Raw genomic sequence first — 26,756 nt, forward strand, 5'->3', positions numbered from 1 at the left:
GTGCACCATACAGCTTTTGAAGCATCAGGAACTAGCTCTGACATTTCACATAGATATCCCATTAACAAAATTACCCCCCACATGCCCACTGGAAAGCATGTTAGCTTAATCAAACTTCTCAGCTGAAGTCAGTGATTATTTTTGTAGGAAAAAAGGTACCAGTACTCATTATGGGTGGGGTCACCATCTATGGCTCTGCCCCTATGGTAGCCACACCCCACAGTAGTCACACCCCTTATACCAGCCATGGTGCATATAAACAGACATCATTGAAAATACTATACCAGTATAGGAGAAAAAATAACTTATTTTTTTTCATTATAAATAATTTCTGTAAGCTGTTATAGCTCCAGTATACCCAGTGTAAAATAAGACAGCAGATGTAAATTCTCAAATTGGACATATTCCAAAAACTAAAATGAAAACAGAATGATCTTTTCTACCTTTGTTGTCTGGTGACTTTGTTTTTCTGATCATGTTGGTCCCAGTCTCTGATTCTGCTGCTCTCTATCTATTCTTTTAACTCCGTTTCCAGGGCTTCTTTTCGATTTATTTCACTTTCCTCCTTTCTTCTTCATTTCTTGCCCTACATCCATAAGTAAAAGCTGGGTCCTCCTCTGTGGAATTGACTGGAGGAGGTATAACGTGGATCCAGCTTTTGCCTATTTTCTCCATCCATATGCAGTTTTTCTCCTCTCTTTCCTTTCCCTCATTTCTATCCATGTGCACCTTCTTCTTTTCTTTTCTTTCCTCCCCCTCCATCCATGTCCAGCATTTCTCCTCTATCACATCCCTTGCATCCATGTACAGCATTTTCCCCCTCCTCTCCATCCATTTCACAGAATCAATCTCTCTCCCCTCTTCTCCACCCGTCCAGCATTTCTCCTCTCTCCCCTGTCCACTCCTCCACCCATCCATGTCCAGCAATTCTCTTCTCTCCCCTGCTATCCATGTCCAGCGATTCTCCTCTCTCCCCTGCCCTCCTCTCCCATCCATGTCCAGCGATTCTCTCTTCCCTGCCCTCCCCTGCCATCCAAGTCCAGCGATTCTCCTTCCCCCCGTCCTCCCCTGCCATCCTTGCTCAGCGATTCTCCCTCCCCCTGCCTGCCTGCCTGAGAGTCCAAGCCCCCAGCATCAGCCAGTACAAGGCCCGGCACAAGTGCTAACGATTCTTTGCGCCAATGCCACGCGCTCAGGAAGGCCCTGTTAGTTCCGCTCTCTCTGACACGTCACATATGCGTCAGAGGGGCAGTACCAACTGGGCCTCCACGAGTGGATAGGTTCAAAGGCTGAGTGTGCTGGTGCCGGCTGGGTCTTGAACTGATTGATCGGGGACCTGGACTCTCAAGCGAGGAAACAGGAGCAGTGAGAAGGGGACTCAGGAGGTAAAAAAAAAGGACATCGTACCAGCGCATACCGGAACAAAAAAAAAAAAAGCACTGGCTGAAGTGCTCTTTTAATTGCACTACTAAAATCTAAAGCAGCACAGGGAAATTCGAGCTCCTAACTCATGCACTGCATATGTTCTGTTTGATATGTATTGATCTAAAATGCTTCTCTTTGAAATATTTAATTATGCAAGTCTTCTTTGCTTTTTTGATAAATCCAAATTTTTTTTTAAATTATCAGAACATTCTATGATGCCACCAAATGCTCTTTCTTTTTACAGTAATATGATGCTTCAGAGAGCTCTGAACATCTATCACTAATACTTTTAGCTTTCTGGTCACATACACTCTTAATATTTGCAAAGCTATTCAACCTGAATTCACATTTATCATTCAGGCAAGCAGAGAATGCTTCAGAATGCATAATTCCAAATAACTGGGAAATTCTATTAGATTGCATGAATACATTTACTAATACAAGTAATGCAGGAAAATAAAATAGGTATAACCTAGAATTTGATCACCTAACTGAAACATAATACTGTTGTACTTCAAACTTACAAATGCTAAAGCTGGTGAAGTTGAACGTTTCTCAAAAGCTAACAGAACAAATCTAATATGCTATACATCCGCAGATGGTAACACATTTTTAATTAAAATTTATTTTCTCTGAGACTTCAAGGTTTGCCCTCAGATGTGAGAAACGTCACATGTAAGCCTACACTGAAATAAGACATGTCAGGGCCGCACGCACTAATACACTGAAATGCATGGCCTTACATGAGTTATCTGATATAAAACTAAATACAAACTCTTTTCAACCATATGTAAGGTGATTTTTCTAACAGATCATGAAATATGGCTCTTGTGATTATCATGTTCTTGTAAGAGCAAAGCTAAATCACGTTACCAGTCTGAGAGATTGATGCAGTAAGCACTACCCACCATTTTGTGAAGTGGGTTTAACTCTCAATTTTCTCACACTAACCTTACTAATCATGTAAGATGAAAGATTAGCACAGTATAGCACAGTTGACATGCAAGTTGCTGCATAAATATTGCTTCTGAAGTTAAAAAAAACTGTGCTAAAATCAAGCAGGCTTTTTTTTTTTTTAATTTTTTACTCTTCTTGTAGTACAGATACAGGAGGAACAGAATCATCTGAGGTGATGTGTGGTAACTATCTCAGATGACCTAAGTGTTTCCTGGTCCTCGACCCCCTACACACTACCTTGAAGATTTCCCTGGTGGTCCAAATGTACCTGATCGCCCACCACAATTACCTTGGGGGCCCCCTTGCACCTTCTTCCTTGACCCCACAAAAAATACTCTGGGGGCCCAAGTGGACCCTTCAATACCCACCCCCAGAACTCCCCAAGCTCAGCAAAACCTATGAGTTGTGGGAAAATAATCCTCTTTAACTAGCCTATGTTGATAACTTTCCCCCTAAGTGGTTTAAGGTAGGTAGGGAAACAGATTAGTGCAGGATATATGGCAAACTTTGGTGGAGTGGTGGAATGTAGGGGAAATAATGTCAACAGTTTGGAGGAACTTTTTGACAGCATTCCACTGATGAACTGAATGCAACTCTAAAGGAGATGCAATATAAAATTTTACTTAAGGCTTATATTATCAAAGAAAAAAGGGTAAAGTTAAAAATGTTGACATATGGGGGGTGAATTCTATAAATGGCGTCAACCCCCCCCCCCCCCCCCCCGCTTAAGCGGTATTGTATAAGATGTGCCTAAAGTTCGGCCTGATTTATAGAATAACAATTAAGTGGAGAGGTTGTGTGTAAATGTAAGCGCTGCCATTTTCACCAACAAAAACGTGGTGTAAATGCTCACGCCGTTATTCTATAGTTATGAGCGTAACTCAAAAACCACACCCCCATCCACCCATGACCCTCCCATTTCTATGCCCCTTTTCTGGGCCATGCCTAAATTTACAAATGTAAGTCCTAATTAAATCTAATTAGTGCTGATAATTGCTTGTTAAAAAGCCAATTATTGGCACTAATTGGCTCGTTATTCTATTAAGCTGCACATGTAAATCAGGGGAACGCCTAAATTTGCATGCACAATTTTTGGTGACTTTCCTTAACCTGGCACGATTGTGGAAAGGGATACTACAGGCAGTAGAATGGATGGTGCAACAGGAGGTGTCGTAGACATATGCACTATTTTTATTAAGTGACATGATGCTATTGCAGAATACAAAATTACCCAAGTAACAGAAAAAAGGGGGGGGGGGGGGGACTCGCTTCAAGCCTGTGGTGACGTTTCTTTTTTGAACAATTTCAGCAGTCTTGCTGTGTGTCATCTTCTCTGAGGTCTTTTCCCCCATTTTTCCTTTTTTTCCCCTGCTGTATGTATATAATATGAACAGACTCATTTCTGTGCTATTGTTGTAGCATTCAAAATTACAAATTAAATTTGTTATAATAGCTTTGCAAATGTGAAATGAGAGATGCCGGAGCAAAACCAAAGATGGAATGACTTCATTATTACTGGTTATGGCAGCTGTATAGTAAGTTGCAAACTGCAGAACAGTATGCTTAACAATAAAATGAATAAGGAATGCAGTGACTTATCAGTCTCTGCCAGGGTAGGAAGAGGGGAGGGGGTGACTGATAGGGGTGGCATATGAGTGTGCTGAATGTGAGCATATAGGACAAACAAAAAGGCCAGTGGAACAGATATACGTTAAGATGTATCAGTGTATAATGCTGTTGACAGGGGGTGGTTTGGGCCCCCCGCCCGGCTGCTGCCCGACACATCGCTGCCACCACAGCTGATGCCCCCGCTGCCCCAGTCCTACCTGAGGGGTCCTGGTAGTCTGGTGGCCTCTGTGCTGGGGGGCATGTTGTTTCCTGCCTGCTGCTCTGCCGATATTCCCCTATCTGTTGATGCCGCCGTGTTTTCAAAATGGCGGCCGAGACGTCCTGCAATAGTCTTGCGGGTCTCGACAGTCTCGCGAGACTTCTGCAGGGAGTCTTGGCTGCCATTTTTCAAATACGGTGGTGCTGGGCAGGGGGGGAACAGCGGCAGCCCAGCGGGCTGGGAAGAAAAGAACATGTGTCCCCTCCCAGGCCATTAGATCACCAGCAGCGTGCCGGGCATCCGGGCAGAGCCTCTGGGCCCTCAGGCACTGCCCGGTTGCCCCAATGGTCAGTCCACCCCTGGCTACTGAATTATAGTGAGTGCACACAGCTCACAAGTCATATTACAAATTGTTGCACTGTTTACTGTTGCCTGTTCCACAAGGTTTTTGAATATATCAGACTCTCACAATGTTTCTGAATCAGGATCCATTTTTGCTTCGTTTCCCTGCTACCAAAACAATTTAATATTTTGCTTAATGATAAAACTCAACATTTAGTTTTTAATGTAAAGTTCATGACCATGTTCCTGCCCTAAAGCACCCGGTCTTCTCACATCATACGCTTCCCTCCAAACATCTGGATAATGCTGAACATGGTCCTGCTGATGAGGAGGCATCCCTGAACTATGGCTTCTCCAGGTTCATGTTCTCCTGACCCTTCCCCCTAGTCTCTGGCTGCAGCAGCAACTCTGACAGGGGCACAAATGAAGGCCTGAGGGGAGGGGAGGGGCAGGTGGTGGTAGTCTGAGGAAAAGTGGAGCTTGAACCTGCATGCTGTAGTTGACATAGGGCAGGGATAGGGATGAAGCCTCTGCCACATCGTAGGGCAGGAGTGCTCATTGTTGGTCCTCGAGGGCCACAACCCAGTAGGGTTTTCAGGATTTTCCCCAATGAATACGCTTTACTAATAATACAAGAGTTACAAATAGCTATAATTAGTCACACTATCATCTACTCATTAATTCCACTAATTATATAAATTCTCAATATATCACGCTAGTTTCCTCTTTAAACATTTATTGCATCAATTATCTCAACTCAACCCAGTAGATCTCACATATCACTCCATACAATTGATAACTAACTAACTAACTAACTCTTCTTTTCTCCATCTATACTTCTTCCCTTGGTACTCTGATCTCATCCCATGGTTTTCAGTATCATCTTTACGCTGATGACTCCCAGATCTACCTCTCCACACCACAAATCTCAGCAGGAATCCAGGCCAAAGTATCAGCCTGCCTGTCTGACATTGCTGCCTGGATGTCTCAGGGCCATCTGAAACTAAACATTACCAAGACTGAGCTTCTCATCTTTCCCCCTAAACCAACCTCTCCTCCTCCCCCATTCTCTATTTCTGTGGATAACACTCTCATCCTTCCTGTCTCATCAGCTCGTAACCTTGGGGTCATCTTCGACTCCTCCCTCTCCTTCTCTGCACATATTCAGCAGACTGCTAAAACCTGTCGTTTCTTTCTCTATAATATCAGCAAAATTCGCACTTTCCTTTCAGAGCACACTACCAGAACCCTCATCCACACTCTTATCACCTCTTGCTTAGACTACTGCAACTTGCTTCTCACAGGTCTCCCACTTAGCCATCTCTCTCCTCTTCAATCTGTTCAAAATTCTGCTGCACGACTAATATTCCGCCAGTGTCGTTATGCTCATATTAGCCCTCTCCTCAAGTCACTTCACTGGCTTCCTATCCGTTTCCGCATACAGTTCAAACTCCTCTTATTGACCTATAAGTGCATTCACTCTGCAGCTCCTCAGTACCTCTCCACTCTCATCTCTCCCTACATTCCTCCCCGGGAACTCCGCTCACTGGGTAAATCTCTCTTATCTGCACCCTTCTCCTCCACTGCTAACTCCAGACTCCATTCCTTTTATCTTGCTGCACCATATGCCTGGAATAGACTTCCTGAGCCTGTACGTCAAGCTCCATCTCTGGCCGTCTTCAAATCTAAGCTAAAAGCCCACCTTTTTATGCTGCTTTTAACTCCTAACCCTTATTCACTTTGTTCAGAACCCTTATTTTATCATCCTCACTTTAATATTCCCTTATCTCTTGTTTGTTCTGTCTGTCCTAATTAGATTGTAAGCTCTGTCGAGCAGGGACTGTCTCTTCATGTTCAAGTGTACAGCACTGCGTACGTCTAGTAGCGCTTTAGAAATGATATGTAGTAGTAGTTAGTAACATATTTCATCTACCTCAACTATATAAAATGTTTTACAGGATACATCAAATCCACAATAGACCATCACAGATCTATAAATCTGCTGTGATGTTATATAACCATGTCCCAATAAACAACGTCCAGTATCCAATCAGTAGAAAATTTCAAGGATGAAAAACACAACGTTCACAGATGAAGCATCGATGTGCAACAAATAAGTGATCAAATGTTCTGCTGAAGACTCAGTCCCGACCACCATCAGACGTGAAATCTTCACAGCTTCCAATTCTTATTTGGAGATCATTTAGGGTTGACCTGTTCCTTTCATCAAACACCCAACCAACACTCTGGTCTCAACACAGGCCGTGTTTCATTTTTTTCTTCATCAGGATATCTTTCACAAATAACATTAACTATTACTCACATTCTAATACAAGCACCCTACAACTCATATTAAAAATGAAACACGGCCTGTGTTGAGACCAGAGTGTCGGTTGGATGTTTGATGAAAGGAACAGGTCAACCCTAAATGATCTCCAAATAAGAATTGGAAGCTATGAAAATTTCACGTCTGATGGTGGTCGGGACTGAGTCTTCAGCGGAACATTTGGTCACTTATTTGTTGCACATCGATGCTTCATCTGTGACCGCTGTGTTTTTCATCCTTGAAATTTTCTACTGATTGAATACTGGATGTTGTTTATTGGGACATGGTTATGTAACATCACAGCAGATTTATAGATCTGTGATGGTCTATTGTAGATTTGATTTATCCTGTAAAAAATTTTATATAGTTGAGGTAGATGAAATGTTAGTCATCAATTGTATGGAGTGATATGTGAGATCTACTGGGTTGAGTTGGGATAATTGATGCAATAAATGTTTAAAGAGGAAACTAGCATGATATATTGAGAATTTATATAATTAGTGGAATTAATGAGTCAATGAATACAATTGAGATCTATTTGCAAGCACTGCCTCCATTGTATGCAAATAGATCTCATGCATATTCATTGTGGAAATCCTGAGTTGCAGCCCATGAGCACCTCTGCCGTAGGGGGAGCATGCTCCAGACCCTGGAGCTCTCAGCAGAGGGCTTTTGGGCATGCAATTATGCATGTCTCCAAACCCTCTCATTTGTTCTACCAGGAATATATTTCAACTGTTGCTGTATCAGGCCAGCATGACTGCAGAGGGCCACAGTGTCTTAGAAGGGGGTTTCAGAGTTGCAGTAATGAACGCTTTCATACCACTCCCACTCTGTCTGCTAGTAGTCTCTCATTGATAGAACAATGAATGTTGAAGGGTGCGTATTTGGGCTACTGCATGCATGCACACCCTTCATTTGATGACAGACAGATGCAAAACTGCCATATCCATATTACATATAAAGATGATATGTATATATTTTGTCCTGGAAGGGACATTCAGAGCTCCTTCTCTTGGATCCTGCCAACTTACTTGCGCAAATGTATTCAGCTAATTTTTCTGCATTTCCAGACTCTTCCCCTTGTGGAGTAATACCAATTGTTTTCACTGCAAAAAGTAAAAAATCATGAACAGATCAGAACAGTCATCCTAATGAAGGACCCAACCACCTAATAAGAGCATTGCAAAGTCTTTCCTTCTCCATCAGCCCCTCAATACCTTTCTCCTCCAAAATGTGCGCACACAGTACATCTATACCTCTCTGGAACAGCAGGAGTCTATGTCATTTATAAAAGTCTTGAGCAATCTAAGGAGAATTGTAGGCACTTCCATTGTGAGGTCAATGCAGTAAGCTTGTGTTACAGTTGCATGTTGACACTCTTAAAGCAAGCATAATGCCAACTTTTTGCACACTGATGCTGTATATATGCGACGAAAATGTTAAAGGGGATAGGACGACTTCCCTATGAGGAAAGGCTAAAGCGGCTAGGGCTCTTCAGCTTAGAGAAAAGATGGCTGAGGGGAGCTATGATAGAGGTCTATAATGAGTGGAGAGGAACGGGTAGATGTGAAGCATCTGTTTACTCTTTCCAAAAATACTAGGACCAGGGGGCATGCAATGAAGCTACAAAGTAGTAAATTTAAAATGAATCGGAGAAAATTTTTCTTCACTGAACATGTAATTAAACTCTGGAATTCATTGTCAGAGTGTGGTAAAGGCGGTTAACTTAGTGGGGTTTAAAGAAGGTTTGGATGGCTTCCTAAAGGAAAAATCCATAGACCATTATTAAAATGGACTTGGGGAAAATCCACTGCTTATTTCTGGGATAAGCAGCATAAAATGTTTTGTACTTTTTTGGGATCTTGCCAGGTATTTGTGACCTAGATTGGCCACTGTTGGAAAAAGGATGCTGGGCTTGATGGACCTTTGGTCTGTCCCAGTATGGCAATACTTATGTACGTACTTGTGTACTTAATTATATCCAAATAGGCCCTATGCAAAACTTGTACACTAACTTGGGATAGCACATTGGATGCATATGGTAGCAGAGGTCTGAGCAGCGGAAAACGGAATTGGCATAAATTTGTGCGTGTGAAGGAATGCTATTCTGTAAATAAAATTTTTGCAGCACCGATATTTATGTGCAGAATAACGTACCAGCACATGTGCAGATGTGTCCCAATACTATTTTCTGCGCAGGCCTGTGTGCAGGTCTAGGAAAGTAACTAAGAACAGCCATACTGGGTCGGACCAATGGTCCATCTAGCCCAGTATCCTGCTTCCAACAACAGAATCCCAATCAGTAGCAACATTCCATGCTACCAATCCCGGGGCAAGCAGTGGCTTCCCCCATATCCATCTCAATAACAGACTACGGACTTTTCCTCCAGGAACTTGTCCAAACCTTTTTTAAACCCAGATACGCTAACTGCTGTTACCACATCCTCTGGCAGCAAGTACCAGAGCTTAACTATTCTTTGTATGAAAACATATTTCCTCCTATTTGTTTTAAAAGTATTTCCATGTAATTTTATTGAGTGCCCCCTGGTCTTTGTACTGTTTGAAAGAGTGAAAAATTAATTCACTTTTGCCCATTCTACACCACTCAGGATTTTATACACCTCAATCATATTCCCCCTCAGCCTTCTCTTTTCCAAGTTGAAAAGCCCTAACCTCTTTAGCCTTTCCTCATATAGGAAGAGTTCAGTCCCCTTTATCATTTTAGTCGCTCTTCTTAGTAGAACCATGTGCTCTCAACAGTCCAGCTCTTCCAGCACACCTCCTCATCAATCCTGTCTTTTTCTTTTTTAACCCATGCTGTTCATGGAGGCCACCATAAAAGTTGCAGGTCCTGTATGCTTACAGAAAAAAAAAAAAAAAAGAAAGAAATGCTATAGTAGAATGAGTTAACCCTTCTATGCCTCCTCAGACGTGGTGTTAAAGCCCTGGCACTGTGCTCAACCTTTAAGTCTTCTGCATCTGTATAGAATAGCTAACTGCCTCATTACCATGGTTTTACATATAATGTGCTCTGGCATGTAACACAAGGCTTTGTGCAGTATTAGCTCCTGCGCAAAACCTTTTTTGCATCTGTGCGCCCACAAAAATTGTGCACATAAAGCCATGCTAACGCTGCACAAAGCTTTCCACACTTTACTGCATCAGCCTCTCAAGAGGGAATCCACACACATTACACCTGCACTTTTCTGTAATCACAACCCTGGTAATGAAGTGTATTTAGAGCACGAGACCTATGTTGGTAAATGGGTGGAAAAAGAAGTTAAAAAGAGATAAATGTTGCACCTCACAGCTATTACTGTCTCCTAGGAAAAACTAACTGCAACATGTACCTTGTGCCATACCACTTACTGTGTAACCTAGTAAAAAGCATGACACAGGAGATTTGGTGATTAACACTGTTTAAATATTTAGACTGCCTGAAGTCAATCTACCAGGTTCACCACAAATACAACATTAAACACTCCAGGGAAGTAATTACTCACTGTATCCAACAGGACCTCTGTTAAATATACCAGAGCAAAATATGCAGTATTTTCTACAAATATACAATCTATTACAAACCTGCTTCTGAATTTTGCATCCAATCTCTTCCTTTAATTCTAGCTGGTTTTGTATTTTTGGTTGAAAGAATTCTCTCTCAGACATTTCCACACGTTTGTATAATAAAATATGTGAAATTACACTAACATCATCTGTTATTTAAAAAGCATCTGCTCTTGAGCTGTTTGCACTGTATTCATAATAATTAAAAAAATGCAAGAATAATCACCAGACTTCTGATGGGAAAAAGCACCTCAGCAGAAAAACTGACTGTCACCTGAAACCGTACTGGTAACAGAGAAGCAACTTCCAGAAAATTATTTTTCAGTTTCCTCAGACAGAAAATAAAAAGATGATGTTTTGTCATATGTACCAATCTACTAAATTATCTCAAATAGATATTTTTCACATTCTGCTGTCTAAACTATACAACTCAAAAAGCATTAAAATGGGAGCTTGCTTCACTGATGTACGTAACATATTTTAATGTGAAAGAACAATTACATAAATATTAAAAAAAATTAAGAAACAAGTCCTGATTACATATGTAAATGCACTCTTTTACACAGCAAACCCAATTAGTCTTCATTCTAAAAATTGCCTTAATAAGGCTCACATTAAGTTAGAGTGGGTTCAAATCACAGCAGCTGAGCTGATTTGAAAACCGTTGAACAAAGTTGTAGCTCAAGTAAGAAATGAATCTGAAGCAAAGGTCTAAATATGTCAAACAGAAGAAATCCGAGATAAACCTATTGGGGAAAAGGTATAAGAAGATGTTTATGTGTTTGAATATACCTAGAAGCACGGTTAAGCTATCATTGTAAAATGGGAATATTTAGCATCAAGACACTGCTTTTATCAGACATCCAAAGTCTTCTCTCATCCACTAGTTATTCACGTCTGTCATTGAGGCTGTCATTTTCTGTAACACTATTCTTTCCTCTGCTCTGCACATTTTCACTCCTCTCATTCCCCATTTTGTAAGATGTACCAAACTCCAACCTCAGCTGACCCCCCCAGAATCTGCTACTTGTTTTCCTGTGCTTGTTCTGTTGAGTGCCTTTGGCTAAAATCCTATGCCCATGCTGACTTCATACTAAGGTTGCCAACTGACCAGTTTTGAGCTGGCCTGGCTGTTTTTTCAATGGCCAGACCAGCTGCTGGCAGACCCCTATAAGCGGCAATACAAATGCCCCAATGTCACAGTCCCTTTCTATCTCTTCCACTCCTGGATCCAGCAAGTGTTTCTCTCGCCCTCTGATCCTAAGTCCAGTGTTGTTCTTGCTCTCTCACCTCCTTGCAAACTCAGCATCTGTCCCTCATCTGCCCCTCCACCCCCCAGGGCATCAACCTTGGCCCAATCACTGGTACCGATTAAAGCAGACTGCCTTTGTCAGTGTTGTCACTTAGTCTGTCTCATTCCTCTACCATGTCGTTACCTACTTTCTCTCTCTCTTTCAACACTTTTTACCCAGTCTCTCTCTCATCTTCCAACCCTGTCATTACCCATTTGTGTTATCCCTCTTTTCCCTACCAGTATCCTTCCCCCTATAACATCATCTCCATCCTCCCCAGTTTGCCACCCTCCTTACCCAGGAAGCTAATCAGCCACTGCCCATATAGCCAACTACACCCAATGTAGGAAATCTGACACTGGTCTTGTGAAATCAGTGCCGGAGTTCCTGTACCGTGTCGCTCAAATTCACAGGGAACCACATGCTGCAAAGAAAAGGAAGCTGCTGTTCTACGGTGGTAAAAAAAAAACCCAAAACGTAAGTGTTTGTGTGCTATATATATATATTATATGGCAAAAAAATCCTGGGCATCAGAGGGTAATTTCTAGTCGCCATGATGACCTCACACCTGGGATTTCTCAATTACTGTTTTATATACTAATCCGTCCCCAATCCCGCAGCCAGGAATATTTCTCCTCAGGCTGTATGTATGCAAGTTTACGCACATATACTCCAGGAAACTTTATTAAAAAAGCTATTTCTGTGTGTAAAACACTGAGCTACCCTTGGAAATGCCTTTCAGTGGTGTAATCAATATTTCTAAGGAAACTGAATTAAAATTTTATTTAATTTTATATTCCATTTTAATCCAAACCAAATACACTAAAAAATACAAAATATAATACAACAAAACACATAAAACAACCTGTACAATGCTTACATCAATGTAACAGCAGGCAATCCTCACCCCATAACAGCTTATATAACATAATGAGCCTTCAAGTATTTCTTGAACTGGAGAGCATTAGATCATAGCCTCAAAATACCAGGGAGCTTATTCCACATTATTGACACTGCAATAAAAATGGCGTAAGCTTGCATCTCAGTGTAATGACAGTCCAATACTGATGATACAATTTACCCCCTACAAAGCTGTGCTAGTGGCTGCTGGTGCAGTAATGCCGACACAGCCCATTCAAAGTGAATGGGATGTGTTGGCACTGCCGCATGGCTTGGGGGGGGGGGGGGGGGGGAATTGTTTTGCAGTCTCAGATCTCAATGTTCGAGATGGATGGTAGATCTTCAAAGCCCTAAAAAATATGCTGCCACTTTTTTCATAAACTCTATGATGAATCAATAACAAAGGTTTAAAATACACCCTGTATACAACCAGTAACCAGTGTGATATGAGCAGATTTAAGTACTCCTGTAATCAATCATGCCACAGCTTTTTGGATAATCTGCAGAGCTCGAGACCATGTTGACATCATTTCTAAGTAAAGTGCACTACAATAATCAATTTTCGTCAGCACCAGGCCCTGCACCACAATCCAAAAATCATATGAAACCTGAGTTCCACTCTTAAATCACTAAGGTGTCACTGCAAACCTTTATACACAACTGAGATGCTATGCTGCTGCATAACAGTTGTTCATTCAGTAGGCAAGGTTGAACTGGAAATAAAACAGGTCAATTCTGAAGTGACCTTTCATGGCGTGTGCAGGTGGGGTTTACCACTTGGTGGACTGGTGTGATGCTGTACAGCTGCTGCTTCTTCTTGTTCATAAGGTGGTGTTTATCATGAAGCCCTGTACTATCTGTAACCAAAGCAAGGAGGAGAAACAAAAGGAACAGGAATATAGCGGAAGGGAGGTCGAGGAGGAGTGGGGTTTACTTAGAGCCAAATGAACCATCACAACTGGTGGTTGAGGGGCTTTGGGTTGGAGACTTCTGTTGAATGCTTACCTAAAGAAGCGGTGGCTTTTCCTACCACATACACCGATTTAGAATTCCATTTTTCTCTCAGGGAATTTGTCCAAGCTGAAAAAAAAAAGTTACATGTAAGCTTTACACAATTAAGTTACTTCTGGGGGAGTTTTGCAAAAAATAAAATTCAAGATTCTGAACATTTTATTTGTGAAATATTTTTGTGTAGAATTCCCCCATCATAAAGCCGGACATCTCACCCTCTCTTTCTTGTTGCAACTGCAGTTCTCTCTATCCACCCCTCAGCTTTCCCTGCCATCTGGAGTTCTCTCTCCTTCTAACTCCCAGTCCTGTGTATCTCCAGAGTCCTCCCGCCCCCCAATGCATATAACCCTTACTTCTCCTTCTCCCCAGATTCCAGACATATAAGACACTATTCCATCTCCCCCTCTCACATATACTTATTCTCACATATTTTCCCCAATCTATCCTTCCTCCCACCACACAGTTTGCTTTAGTGACCTCCATCCCCCACACCCACGGCACCCCCCTGTACTGAGTCTCCATCCCCACAGCACATCCTTCCCCATCTTGCTCCAGTGACGAATCCTGCTCAATAGGGCTGGTTTATGGTTGTACTGTTCACTGACAATTTTGTATTATCGTATTATTTTTCAGTAAAAGGAAAATAAACAATGAAAAAAAAGGGCCCCTCAATATGCTACTTTCCTTCCTATCCCCTACAGATAGAAAGGCTGAATTTATTCATATATTTACTGTAAAATAAAATGGCAGCTATGTGATCAGTGCTACCATCACATCCTATCCTCTTAATCCTAAATTTTACCAATTGCATATCTCAGTGAACTGATCTCTTAAATTTGAAGTCAAATTTTAAGACGTCCTTTTACTAAAGCTTAGCATGTGGTAATTTCATTAGCGGGTGCTAAATACTTGGCATTTAGAATTGCTTGGTGTCATCTTGAATCATGTTGTTGTAAAAAAAAAAAAAGTTCAGAAACATTAAAAGGTCATACCTTCTTTACACTTGTGAGTGTCCAAACATAACTTCACAGCTTCTACTGCTCTAGGGCTTGTAAAAATTAGTCCTCCATAAATATCAGGACTAGACAACTGTTGATCAAAAAACAAGTTGTGAATACTCTCTGTGTAATACAACAATTTATTGCAATGACCGCTCATGTGCAGAACACTACCCTATACTTTAGATCTGAAGGGCTAACTAACAGACATGAAGGGACACCTTCTAGCACGATTTAGGAGTAAGCTCAAAGTACTTATGACAAATGTTGGTAACTGAGTTTAACACAAATAGGTCTAGTTTATGGGCTAGACAAATTATGGAAATTAACCCTGCTCTTGGATCAAATATAACTCATGAAGATACGTTGTGGGAATCATGAAAACAAGTCCTGTTTGTAGCACCTGAGGACTACAGTTTTGCCATCCCTCCAGTACAGAGGCTTACTGAAACCATAACTGAATCCCCTCCTTCCTGCGATCACTCTCTGCGGCCCCAGCCCCTGCCCTCAGTGCCCCCTCTTTCCCTTCCACCACCTGAAGGCCTTCCCTGGCCCTACGATTAACCCTCCTGGTGGTCTAGTGGGTATTTAGAGCAAGCGTGATCCTCAGTTGCTCTTGATCCTGCCAGTTCTATACCCAAAATAGCTACCTGGACGTTCCGCAGCAGCCTTGCTCCTGCTAATGCTGCTTCCAATCCCCACATAGTTGACGGGACGTCCCGCAGCAGTCTTGCAAGGCTCCCGCAGGAGGTCCCAGCGGTAATTTTGGCAGTGTTACCGGCAGAGGCAAGAGCGACTGGGGATCGCTTTTGCCCTGTAGACCCATTAGACCACCAGGAGGTTTAAAGGTAGGCCCAGGGAGTGCCTTTGGGTGACGAATGTTGGAAAGGTAAGCACCAAACAGAGAGTCTCATGGGGGGGGGGGGGGGGGGGGAGGGGGGGGGGAGAGGTGTGGGGCGGAAAGTGATTTCCAGGGCGGGAGGGCCAAAACCCAAACTTGGATTTCGGTTGTTTCACCTGCTGAAACTGAAACCAAAATTCAGTAGACGGTGGGTAATCTCAAGATACAAGCATGATCAGCTAATGGACAGTCATTTCTTTTGTTTAGATGAATTGAACAGTTCAGATAGAGCACAGATAGTTTATGAATTTCTGTAATACTCTAAATTTACTATAACGTAGTCAGTCAAAACTGAACAGCTAAGAACCACAACAAGACTGTTTCTCATACCACCAAAAATGATGAAAAATTAACCTGAATATGGGGAACAGAGGGCCCAATAGGATAGTGGGTTAATAGAGCAGGATCTATTTGGAGCCGGAAGTTATCCGGTTAGTAGTGACATTCAATCAGCTATTCAGATAACTATCTGGACAAAAGTTAGGACAGCAAAAAGGCTGTCCTACTTTTATAAGGTTAGTTATCATGATAGTAAGCTGAATGCCATCACTTTGTAGATAGCTGCGCCAGTCAAGCTGAACCTGGATACCGGTGCCAGTTATCTAGATTTTTCATAGCTGCAGTGGCCAGTGTTCACGAAAAAATGCCAAGTGCCGAGGCTGAATATCGTCCTGAAGGTGTGCAGATCTTTCACATGAACGTTTACTTTGCTGACATCCTCAAAATCAGATCTGCTTTCCCATTCTTGCATTAACAAGTCCTGGAATGGTGCAGCCTATTATGTAAGAACATTATTAAGATAGTCACTGCTGATCTGGACACCTAAGGCAGTGGTTCTCAGATCTGTCTTCAGATCATTTCTGCTGGCTGGGGTTTCAGCATATCCACAATGAGGGGAGGTATATTTGAATGACCTACCAGGTTACAGCTCATCTGTATGCTTCTCAACCCAAGTGCTGGCTCTGAGGTATGTGCTGACAATGGTCCTTCGTTGGTCATTTGGCTGAGATTGAAAACTTGCAATATATGAATGTGTGTGTGTGTGGGTTGGGAGCAGAGGGGTATTCTGTTCTAGACACGAGGCATGTAAAATGTACAGAATATTGACACTGATGTATGCAAATTTATTTATTTAAAATATTCATATCCCACCCTATGTGCAAATGCGTGTAAGTATCAGTATTCCCCAAGCACTATTCTGTAAGGGCATGTCTAAGTGGCTTAGCAGGGACACAGTGTTGATAGGGCTGCCACTTACGCACGTATCTTACAGAATACTGTGAGTTACACATGCCCTTGTCACTTTTGGGTGCCTGCAATTACATCAGGTCTACACCTGGTATAACTGCAGGTGCTTATATGTTAGGTGCCCCAATACCAAGTTACGACAGTATTTTATAACAGCATCTGGGCACCCAGATGCTGATATTTATTTATAAAAATTTACAGACCGCACAATCCACAGTTCTAAGTAGTTTACAATATCCATACATAATATCAATATCAGAACAAATAAAAACAGACACACTTCAATAAATATTAAAACTTCATACTCAACAAATCTACACTGTTTATCTCATCACTAATTTAACACATCAAGTCATCAATATATTAAAAGCATACTGACACAAGCGAGTCTTCCATGCCTTTTTAAAGTGATCGAGTTTATCAAGTAATCTTAAAGATGCAGGATGATCATTCCAAAAAAAGGTCCTATCTATATTCTTCTAATCGAATCACTTTATATGATGTTACATCTAGAATCTTCAAAGACGCTGACCTTAACGATCTTGTTGGTTTGTGTAAACGAAAAGCTGTGGAAATGACTGGGGGAATTAACTCCATTAAAACTTTTAAAACCAATAAATGAATCTTATATCTCACTCTAAATTCCACCAGCAACCAATACAGCATTGCTAATGCGCTTGATATTTGATCATGTTTAGCCAATCCATATAACACCCTCACTGTGGCATTTTGGGCTAACTGTAATCAACAAACTATTACAATAATTAAAAAGTGGTGCTGAAATTATCTACAGAGAACAAATCTTTTAAATGCCTATTTTCAATTGATAAAATATGCTCTTTACCATCTTCTTCACATGGTCTCTCATTGTTAGATGAGAATCCACAGCCACTCCCAATATTTTGATTGTATTACTAATCTGTACTTTCTGACCATCAATTTCAAAACTCTTTGGTATTCCTGTCATCTTACGACTACTCAAGAATAAAACCTATGTTTTAGTCATGTTTAATTTTAAGCTATTGGCTTTCAGCCAAATATTAATCCCATATAAATAAAAACATAAACTATCCATAGCTACGGGAACTGTTGAATCACAGGGGGGAAAAAACCTGAATGTCATCAGCGTATATCCTATAGTTTAATCCTAAAATACTCAACAACAAACACAGGGGTCATAAAAAGATGTTAAAAAGTTTCGCAGATAAAGCAGATCCTTGCGGAACACTCAATGTCAGCTCCATAGAATCAGATATTTCTTGCTCTCGCACCACGCAAAAATATCTATCTTGTAAGAAGGATGAGAACCATTCCAAAACAGTTCCTTTTATTCCTATAGGCTCTCACCTCGAGGCATCTGGGCGCCTAAACAGAGGTAACCATTTATAGGATTACCTGCTTAATGCCATGCTGCTCGATTCCATCATAGATTTCATGATGTCATGATCAGAATCAAGCAAGAGGATTAAATCTTCTTCTTCCATTCTATACAACTGGGTCTCATAAATATTCATTGTGGTTACCCTGAAAACCCCAACGACTGGCTGGGAGTCTCCAGGAACATGTTTGGGAACCATTCGTCTATGACAGTCCCCAGCAAATTACTCAACCACATACAAAGAGTATGCAGTGAAATACAAAATATACAGAGACTCTAGGAGACAAAACTTCAAAGAAGGTGCATTAAAGTGGAGAAAAACCCTCAGAAACCTGGGGCAAACTGTCGCAGGTTTAGAGCGAGGTTACTAATAACAAGAGTAACACACTCCCAGATTCTATCACTGGGTATAAAAAACTCCACAAAATTGGACAGCTAAATAATTTTTTTTGAACATTAAGCTGCCTTATGTATTAGCATAATTATCTTGCTTTAACAAAAATATGATTCTTAATTGCTGAACTGTTAAATTTACAGCAACAAAAAAAAGTGAGAACACTTAACTTGATAAAGTGAATAAAGCACTCTTATCTTTATGTTCGACGGGGGCCACCTCCGTTTCACCCCGACATCAAGGCTTCATCAGGAACAGAGCGCTAAAACATGATGCTTTAGCGCTGTGTTCCTGTTTTTTGAGGCTGTAAATTTAACAGTTCAGCAATTAAGAATCATATTTTTGTTAAAGAAAGATAATTATGCTAATACATAAGGCAGCTTAATGTTTAAAAAAATTTTCAAAAAAAAATTATTTAGCTGTCCAATTTTGTGGAGTTTTTTTATACCCAGTGATAGAATCTGGGCATGTGTTACTCTTGTTATTAGTAACTTCGCTCTAAACCTGTGACAGTTTGCCCCAGGTTTCTGAGGGTTTTTCTTCACTTTAATGCACCTTCTTTGAAGTTTTGTCTCCTAGAGTATCTGTATATTTTGTATTACATTACGAGCTTTTTGACTCTAGCCGATACTGCAATTTGTGTTGTTCTTTCAAGTTAAGAAAGATGCAGTGAAATACCTCTGGTCCTCCAGGTTGCAGCCAGGGCATTCATAAGAGCTCTGTGATAAGATCACAGATCAGACATCTATCTCCTAGGATGTTTAACACATTATTCTATGTTGTTACAATATATGAATAAAGAATCATGGAAGACAGCTCCTATTCATTTTAATGTTTTGACTACATGTGAATCTGAAAACCAGAAGCTATTCTAGGTGGTAAATCAGCAACCCAAATACTATTCAGAATTGTGTAGATATTAAACTTGAATTAACCAGAAGAGATTTATTTCATTGGCAGGACACCAAAATGTGAAGTTATTACCTTTTCAAAAAAACTAGGAAGAGACACAAATTCGAAGGACAAAACAGGGATTAAGGTTGCTTCCAGTCCATGCAAACCCAGTTCCTATGGGGAAAACCATGCATTAATTACTAAACAAACACAAAAATACACACAGAATAATTTTGGAACAAAGGAACTGTTACAGTGTTCTCTCTACTGAGGTAATCACCCAGACCACTGCTACAAAATACAAATCTAGTAACATTTGCTCATAGTCAATATGTGATAAATGTGGCCATAATTTTAGATTTACCGTACATGAAACTGGAACCTGAGACAATGCATATTATGTTCATGACAATGGACAAGTAATGCTCAGCATTATAACTCTGACAATGTCTTCTGAATTCTATGAAGACTGATTCTTGCACTCAGGAATTTCATTCTATAACATAAATAACCATCAAAATTTAACAGTGAAGAATGCTACGTAAGTAGAAACAAATTTAAACGTTGCTAATATGATGGTTTGCAAAAGATTCTTTTTGCTAAGTGCTGAGGTACCAAGTATTTCTAGACATTGTGAATATGTTGTTTTACTCACCTTGACATAAGGGTCTGATTCTGCTTCACCATCTTTGGGGTCTTTCAACAGGAGCACCTTCATCATCTGGTCATATAAACCAACAAACTAGTCTACTGCAACAATGAGAAAGGATACTTCAGTTGTGCTGTTCTGGTAGCAGTGTCTCCATTCAAAGGTTGCCACACCCCAGAAAGAGGAGATTTAGAAAGCGTATGCAGCCAGAGCTACTCCGCACAGTGACTAGACAATTAACCTCCACATATGGCAAAGGGATGGCCACCCTGATAAGGCTAACAGAACTACATGTAGATGCTAGATTACTCTAACAGAATGAAACGTGGAGAAGCTTTACAAGAAACACAAACTGCTCATCTTATAACTACAATTTCCAACTTCCAACCCCTCCCCCACACTTTTTAACCAAATGAAAATTACTTTGGTTTAAACCTAAAACAAGTAACAAAAGTGAGAAACTGAGACACTAGACAACAGGGGAAGCAAAATTGCTGGGAAACACATTTCCATTGGTACTATTTGAAAAGTCACAGTGAAAATGTTGTACACTTCTTAGGGAGACAGCTTTCTTGTATTGGTCCCACTGTATTATGAATTCTGCATTTCTTCTGTTCATGCACAAAGAAACATAACTTTATTTATTAAGATTTATTTACTGCCTTTTTGAAGAAATTCACCCAAGGTAGTGTACATTAAGAATAAGCTGAGCATAAGCAAGACAATTACAGCAGTAAAAATATTCAAACAACAGTACACATTATGGCATAGAATGCTACTGACAATGTCAACAAAATACACACTAAAATATCTTAATAGACAGCACAGGAGTAAGTGGAGGTGGAACATATAGACAGATATGAATAACAGGAGTTAGAAAATAAGGGTGACTAACTTAAGGAAAAATTACACATGAAGCTGGGAAAGGTGCAGGAAAAGACTACAGTATGTGCAGTTGTGGAAATATGAAGAGAAACCACAGGGTGCCAACCTGTTACTGAAAAGAAAGGCTCTCATTTCCACAGCTCTTACACAATGTACATAAGAATACCCGTACTTGGTCAGACCAATGGTCCATCTAGCCCAGTATCCTGCTTCCAGCAGTGGCCAATCCAAGTCAAAAGTGCCTGACAGAATCCCAAATAGTAGCCATGCCACTGATCCCAGGGACAAGCAGTGGCTTTCCTCATGTCTACCTCAATAGCAGTCTTTCCTCCAGGAACTTGTCCAAACCTTTTTTAAACCCAGATATACTAACTGTTGATACCACATCCTCTGGCAACGAGTTCCAGAGCTTATCTATTTGTTGAGTGAAAAAATATTTCCTCCTATCTGTTTTAAAAGTAATACCATGTAACTTCCTTGAATGTCCCCTGGTCTTTGTACTTTTTTAAAGAGTAAAAAATCAATTTACGTTTACCCATTCTACATCACCAAGAATTTTGTAGACCTCTAGCATATCCCCCCTCAGCCGTCTCTTTTCCAAGCTGAAGAGTCTTAGCCTCCTAAACCTTACTTCAAAAAACCCCCCTCACAAAGAACAACCATATCTCAAACAATTATTACCTGGTTATTACTCTATTTACCAGCGTATCGTCTATGATAACACCTACATCTTTTTCTTGGGGGCCTACTCCTAAGGTGGATCTTAGCGTCAAGTAACTATAATTTGGATTATTCTTCCCAATGTGCATCACTTCACATTTGTCCACATTAAATTTCATCTGCCATTTGGATGCCTAATCTTCCAGCTTACTAAGGTCTTCCTGCAATTTTTCAGAATTCACATATGTTCTAACAACTCTGAATAGTTTTGTGTCACCTGCAAATGTAATCATCTCACTCGTTCCCATTTCCAGATCATTAATAATACAATAAATAGCACCAGTTCCTTGGGGCACTCCACTATTCACCCTTCTGCACTAATTGGCCATTTAACCCAACCCTCTGTTTTCTATCCATCAACCAATTCCTAATCCACAACAGAACATTGCCTCCTTTCCCATGACTCTCTAATTTTCTCAGGAGTCTCTCATGAGAGATTCTGTGAAATGCTTTCTGAAAATCTAGGTACACTACATTGACTGGTTTGCCTTTATACATGTTTATTCACACATTCAAAGAAATGAAGCGAACTGGTGAGGCAAGACTTCCCTTGACTGAATCCATGTTGACTCTGTCCCATTAATTGTCTATGTGTTCAATGTTATTCTTTATAATAGTTTCCAATATTTTGCTCGGCACTGACATCAGGCTTACTGGTGTGTAATTTCCCAGATCACCCCTGGATGCCTTTTTAAAAATAGGCATTACATTGGCCACCCTCCAATCTTCAGGTACTACAGACAATTTTAACGACAGGCTACAGATCACTAACAGCAGGTCTGCAATTTCACATCTGAGTTCTTCCAGTATCCTAGTGTGTATACCATTTGGTCCATGTGATTTACTACTCTTTAATCTGTCGATTTGGTTCATTACATCAATACTGCTACATGGTATTTGAAGATATACCAATAACAAGATAAGATGCGAGTATACCAAACAGCATTTCTGGGACCTTTCCGAGACAATTTTCAAAGTGATTTATATGGTAAAACATGTTTCATCTGTATGAAAATTGTCCTCCCTTAATGCAGCAGAAAGTTTGCACATTGTGGAACAAATCACATTCTCAGCCACATAGAAAATAACACAAATAGAGTTAATTTTCAGATCTACATGCTTGATTTGTCATGTGACAAAGAAAAACAAAGATACTGTGAGAAAAAGCAGGTGCAAATGTCCATGGGCACTCAGTACCAAGGCAAAGTTTAAAGCAAATTAGTTTAAAAAGTGTAAATACCCTACAAACTCTATTCCAACACAGGCAGCTTGATAATTCCCCTCTCCCCTGCCAAAAATGGTTTAAGGACTCCTTTCATATTTCACTCCTTCATGGATAAGTCTGACGATAAACTATTAGTTTCTATGCAGGTCCGGCCCTAATAGACTTTGTGGCAAAACAACGGCATGAGCATGGGCTTTAAGCAGGCACATTTGCTCAAAGGCCTGCTATATCCCATCCCCTCCTCTCGAACAGAAAGTTTGCATCTGGTGGGATGTGCTCGCATATACTCAAAGGATCTGTACAAGCTCACAGCCTTCAAGTGTTGTGGGGTGGTAGCAGCCAAGAAGAGGCTTTTATATCACAGGATGAATTTACTCATGAAGCCAATGTAACCTCAACAGTGATAATATTAGTTTAACAAGAAGAATTAAATATCAGTCAGGAAGGGAGGAAATGTGATTACTTGTCCTTTTGACATTTAGACAAGGAGATACACCCATCTATAAGATTTGAAGATTTCCAAAGATGAATTAGTTGCTAATATCCCACAGCTGTTTAAGAGAAGCCATGATGTGTCGAGCCATTGTCCTCAGGATTGTCAGACTGAAGGTTTATCAGCTGATACGATGGCTTTATAGACTTGGCTTTTTGTAACTAATCGATTGTGAGAAAATTTTAGAAAATAAATATCAGAATTATGTGCATGACAGTTTGTGTGGGTACATAAACCAAAACAACCTAAAAAATTACTATTTATACTGTGAATCTTGTTTTTAATAGAATAATGGGTTGACTTTGTTTTTTTCCCCCCTTTATTCCCCTTCAACCCTCTCCCCCAGATGACATGCCTAAGTAGCTCTGAGAACCCCTGCTGACTCATGGGCTATAGGGGCACCTTTTTCATAGGTACAGGTACTTAAGCACATCAACTCCTGTGGATGGGGACAAGTCTCATGATAGAAGCCATGTGATTTTGCAGCGCTAATCTGCAAAATTGGCCCTGCAGAGGCAGTAGACAATATGCGTAAGTTCTCTTGCTGCCAGGACAGACTGAGGGTTCAATGAAGTTACCTTGAGACACAACCATGCACTAAAGCTCAGCGCACAATTTCCTAATGCAAGAAAGAAGCAAAGATTTTACTCTTCAATCCTGTAAGCAAATAGCTTGTACATAGGCCGGGCAATACCGGACACATGCACTCATGGGTCTGGACTAATGGCAACTATACCTTGCGCACAAAAAACTGAATTGACACTCAGACTACAAGTGCATACATGATGGAGGGCTATCGTATGCATAAAATATCAATATTAATGCAAAGAATGGCATTCCAACATATGCACGTGTATGCAAATGCAATCCAATGAGAAAGGATACCCACTGATCAACAGTCCAGCACTTTACTCTTTGTTCAGTACACCTCTACTCAGCCAGGTTTTTTTTTTTTTTTTTTTTACCCACACTTCATAGAAGCTAGGAAAAAAGCTGTGAGTGCCTATGCTCCCAGCAAAGGAAAGAAACAGACATGGCATCCTTACTAATGCTACTGCAAGAGAATCAGCTAACCTTTTACTCCTTTTCAGTCCTTGGGGTCAACACAGTAAGGGTAAGTGCAGCTGTACCAAAGCTTTATGGGTGCACAGAAGCAAAAACAAAACAAACAGGGGGGGGGGGGGGGGGGTTGCACAGAAGCTTACTCTGCGCATGATAATATGAAGACTGGGATTACTGCAATACAGTCTATAATGCTCTGATTACAAACAGTTTCCAACAGGTCCAACTGATTCAGAATGCTGCAGCAAGACTGATAGAAGGTTGTAAGCAACATGACATCACACCATTTTTGCAAAACCCTTCACTGGCTACCCGTACAATACAGGGTTAAATGTAAAACTTCATGCCTGATCTTCAAGGCCCATAAATGAAATGGGTCAGAGTACTTGAAGAACAGGATCTCCTTCTACACATCTCCAAGGTCCTCCCAAGGACTATCCCTAACCACGCCCTCTCCAAAGGATATCTGTCACATGATGTGATACTCAGCAAGTCTTCCCCAGAGTAGTCCCCACAATCTGGAATGTTCACCCCTGAAAGTCTTGTTTTAAGTGAAAACTATTTCTATTTCAGGAAGCAGGTGAAGCTTGGCTTTTCACCTAGACCTTTAATAGAAAAAGTTAACTAGCTAGTCACAGATAAGGCCTAACACTGGCTGCACATACTCTGTATGTGCCTATCTGGGTTTAAAAAGGTTTGGACAAATTCCTGGAGGAAAAGTCCATGCTAGTCTGTTATTGAGATAGACATGGGGGAAGCCACTGCTTGCCTGGGATTGGTAGCACAGAATGTTACTATTTGGGTTTCTGCCAGGTACTTGTGACCTAGATTGACCATTGTTGGAAACAGGATACCGGGCCACATAGACCATTGGTCTGACCCAGTATGGCTATTCTTTTTACCTTAGCAGGACTTGCTTATGTACCCCTACTACCCTAGCTAATATTCCAGCACCTTTCTGACTTCATGTGCAACTTTCTTTAAATTACCCCTATTATTTCCTAACTCCTAATACTCAATTTTATTGGTCTAGATGTTCCATCTTTGCTTAAACCCTATGCTATTACAGTGTTTTATTGTGCAGACACTGTAATGTAGCATACTATGCCATACTTTGTATAGTTATTTGCATATTTTTACTGATGCAGTTGTCTATACCAGTGGTTCCCAAACCTGGAGGAACCCCAACCAGTCAGGTTTTCAGGATATCCACAATGAATATTCATGAGATTTGCATACACTACCTCCACAGCATGCAAATCTCTGTCAAGAAAGTTTATTGTGGATATCCTGAAAATCTGACTGGCTGGGGTGCCTCCAGGACCAGGTTTGGGAACCACTACGCTTTCTATACCCTATATGTGACTTATTCTTGCTGTACACTACTGCCTTCAGTGAATTTTTTTTTGCTACATTTGTACCCTGCGCTTTCCCACTCATGGCAGGCTCAATGCAGCTTACATGGGGCAATTTCTTCAAAAAGGCTGTAAATAAATAGAAATAAACAAAGGCTTGCATTAGACACCAGCATATTATACTCAATGATGAGGCATTCTGCGCAAATGCAGAGAAGTGAGCAGACTTAAAGTGTGAAAACAACGCCTGTAATCTAATGCCAAATCTGAGCAAGTGCAAAACGGTTAGCTCCTTCTTTTGTAACGTGAAACTTTATTTCTTCTTTGTGCTGTGGTTTTTGTCACCTTCATCTCCAGTCAACTTCAACCGAGGCTTAGGGTGTGGAAAGAGTACTCTTCCTCCATGCTATATAATTTTGCTCTGGAACCCAGAATTGGATCTGGTTTCAATCATTTTACCCACAGCAATGTGAGCAACCATACGAGCTTAGTGGGGGAGCGGGGAAAAGAGAATTTTTAGCCTACCTTTCTAAAATGTTTAAGGAGGCATTCAACACCAAATAGCTTTCACTCTAATCTAAGTGGCCACTCGAACCAAGAAAAACAGGTTGGTTTCCTGTTTATAGGTTTCAAACTCCACGAGTTCTGCTAGATCCAGGCGACCACTGCACCCAACTTCTCTTCTCTTTGTCCTACCGAATAACGACAGAGTGTATAGGCCAGTGACCTCCCCCCTCCTCCCGGCGATTCACTCCACAAGCCCTCGGATAGGCCTCCAGCATGGAGGTTTAATAAAACAATATAAACCTCACAAGTTTGCTATATAATATATCTGCGAATGATTTAGGTCACTCAATATGGCGACAAGCTCCGCCTACCCGAATAGGCAAAGCACGCTATGTGTTA

At 40.8% G+C, this 26,756-nt stretch overlaps 1 protein-coding gene across 1 annotated transcript in view; it reads right to left on the minus strand.

The window, feature by feature from the left end:
• Positions 1–26,651, minus strand: part of UROS (uroporphyrinogen III synthase) — a 47,026-nt gene extending 20,375 nt beyond the window's left edge. Inside the window, 6 exon segments of the mRNA XM_030202948.1 lie at positions 7,909–7,987; positions 13,643–13,717; positions 14,641–14,737; positions 19,552–19,635; positions 20,117–20,211; positions 26,376–26,651. Coding sequence (XP_030058808.1) covers positions 7,909–7,987; positions 13,643–13,717; positions 14,641–14,737; positions 19,552–19,635; positions 20,117–20,182 — 401 coding nt within the window. The 5' untranslated portion in view covers positions 20,183–20,211; positions 26,376–26,651.
• Between the last annotated feature and the right edge of the window lie 105 nt (positions 26,652–26,756).

This window comes from Microcaecilia unicolor, chromosome 5 (assembly GCF_901765095.1).
Source record: "Microcaecilia unicolor chromosome 5, aMicUni1.1, whole genome shotgun sequence".
Lineage (NCBI taxonomy): Eukaryota > Metazoa > Chordata > Amphibia > Gymnophiona > Siphonopidae > Microcaecilia > Microcaecilia unicolor.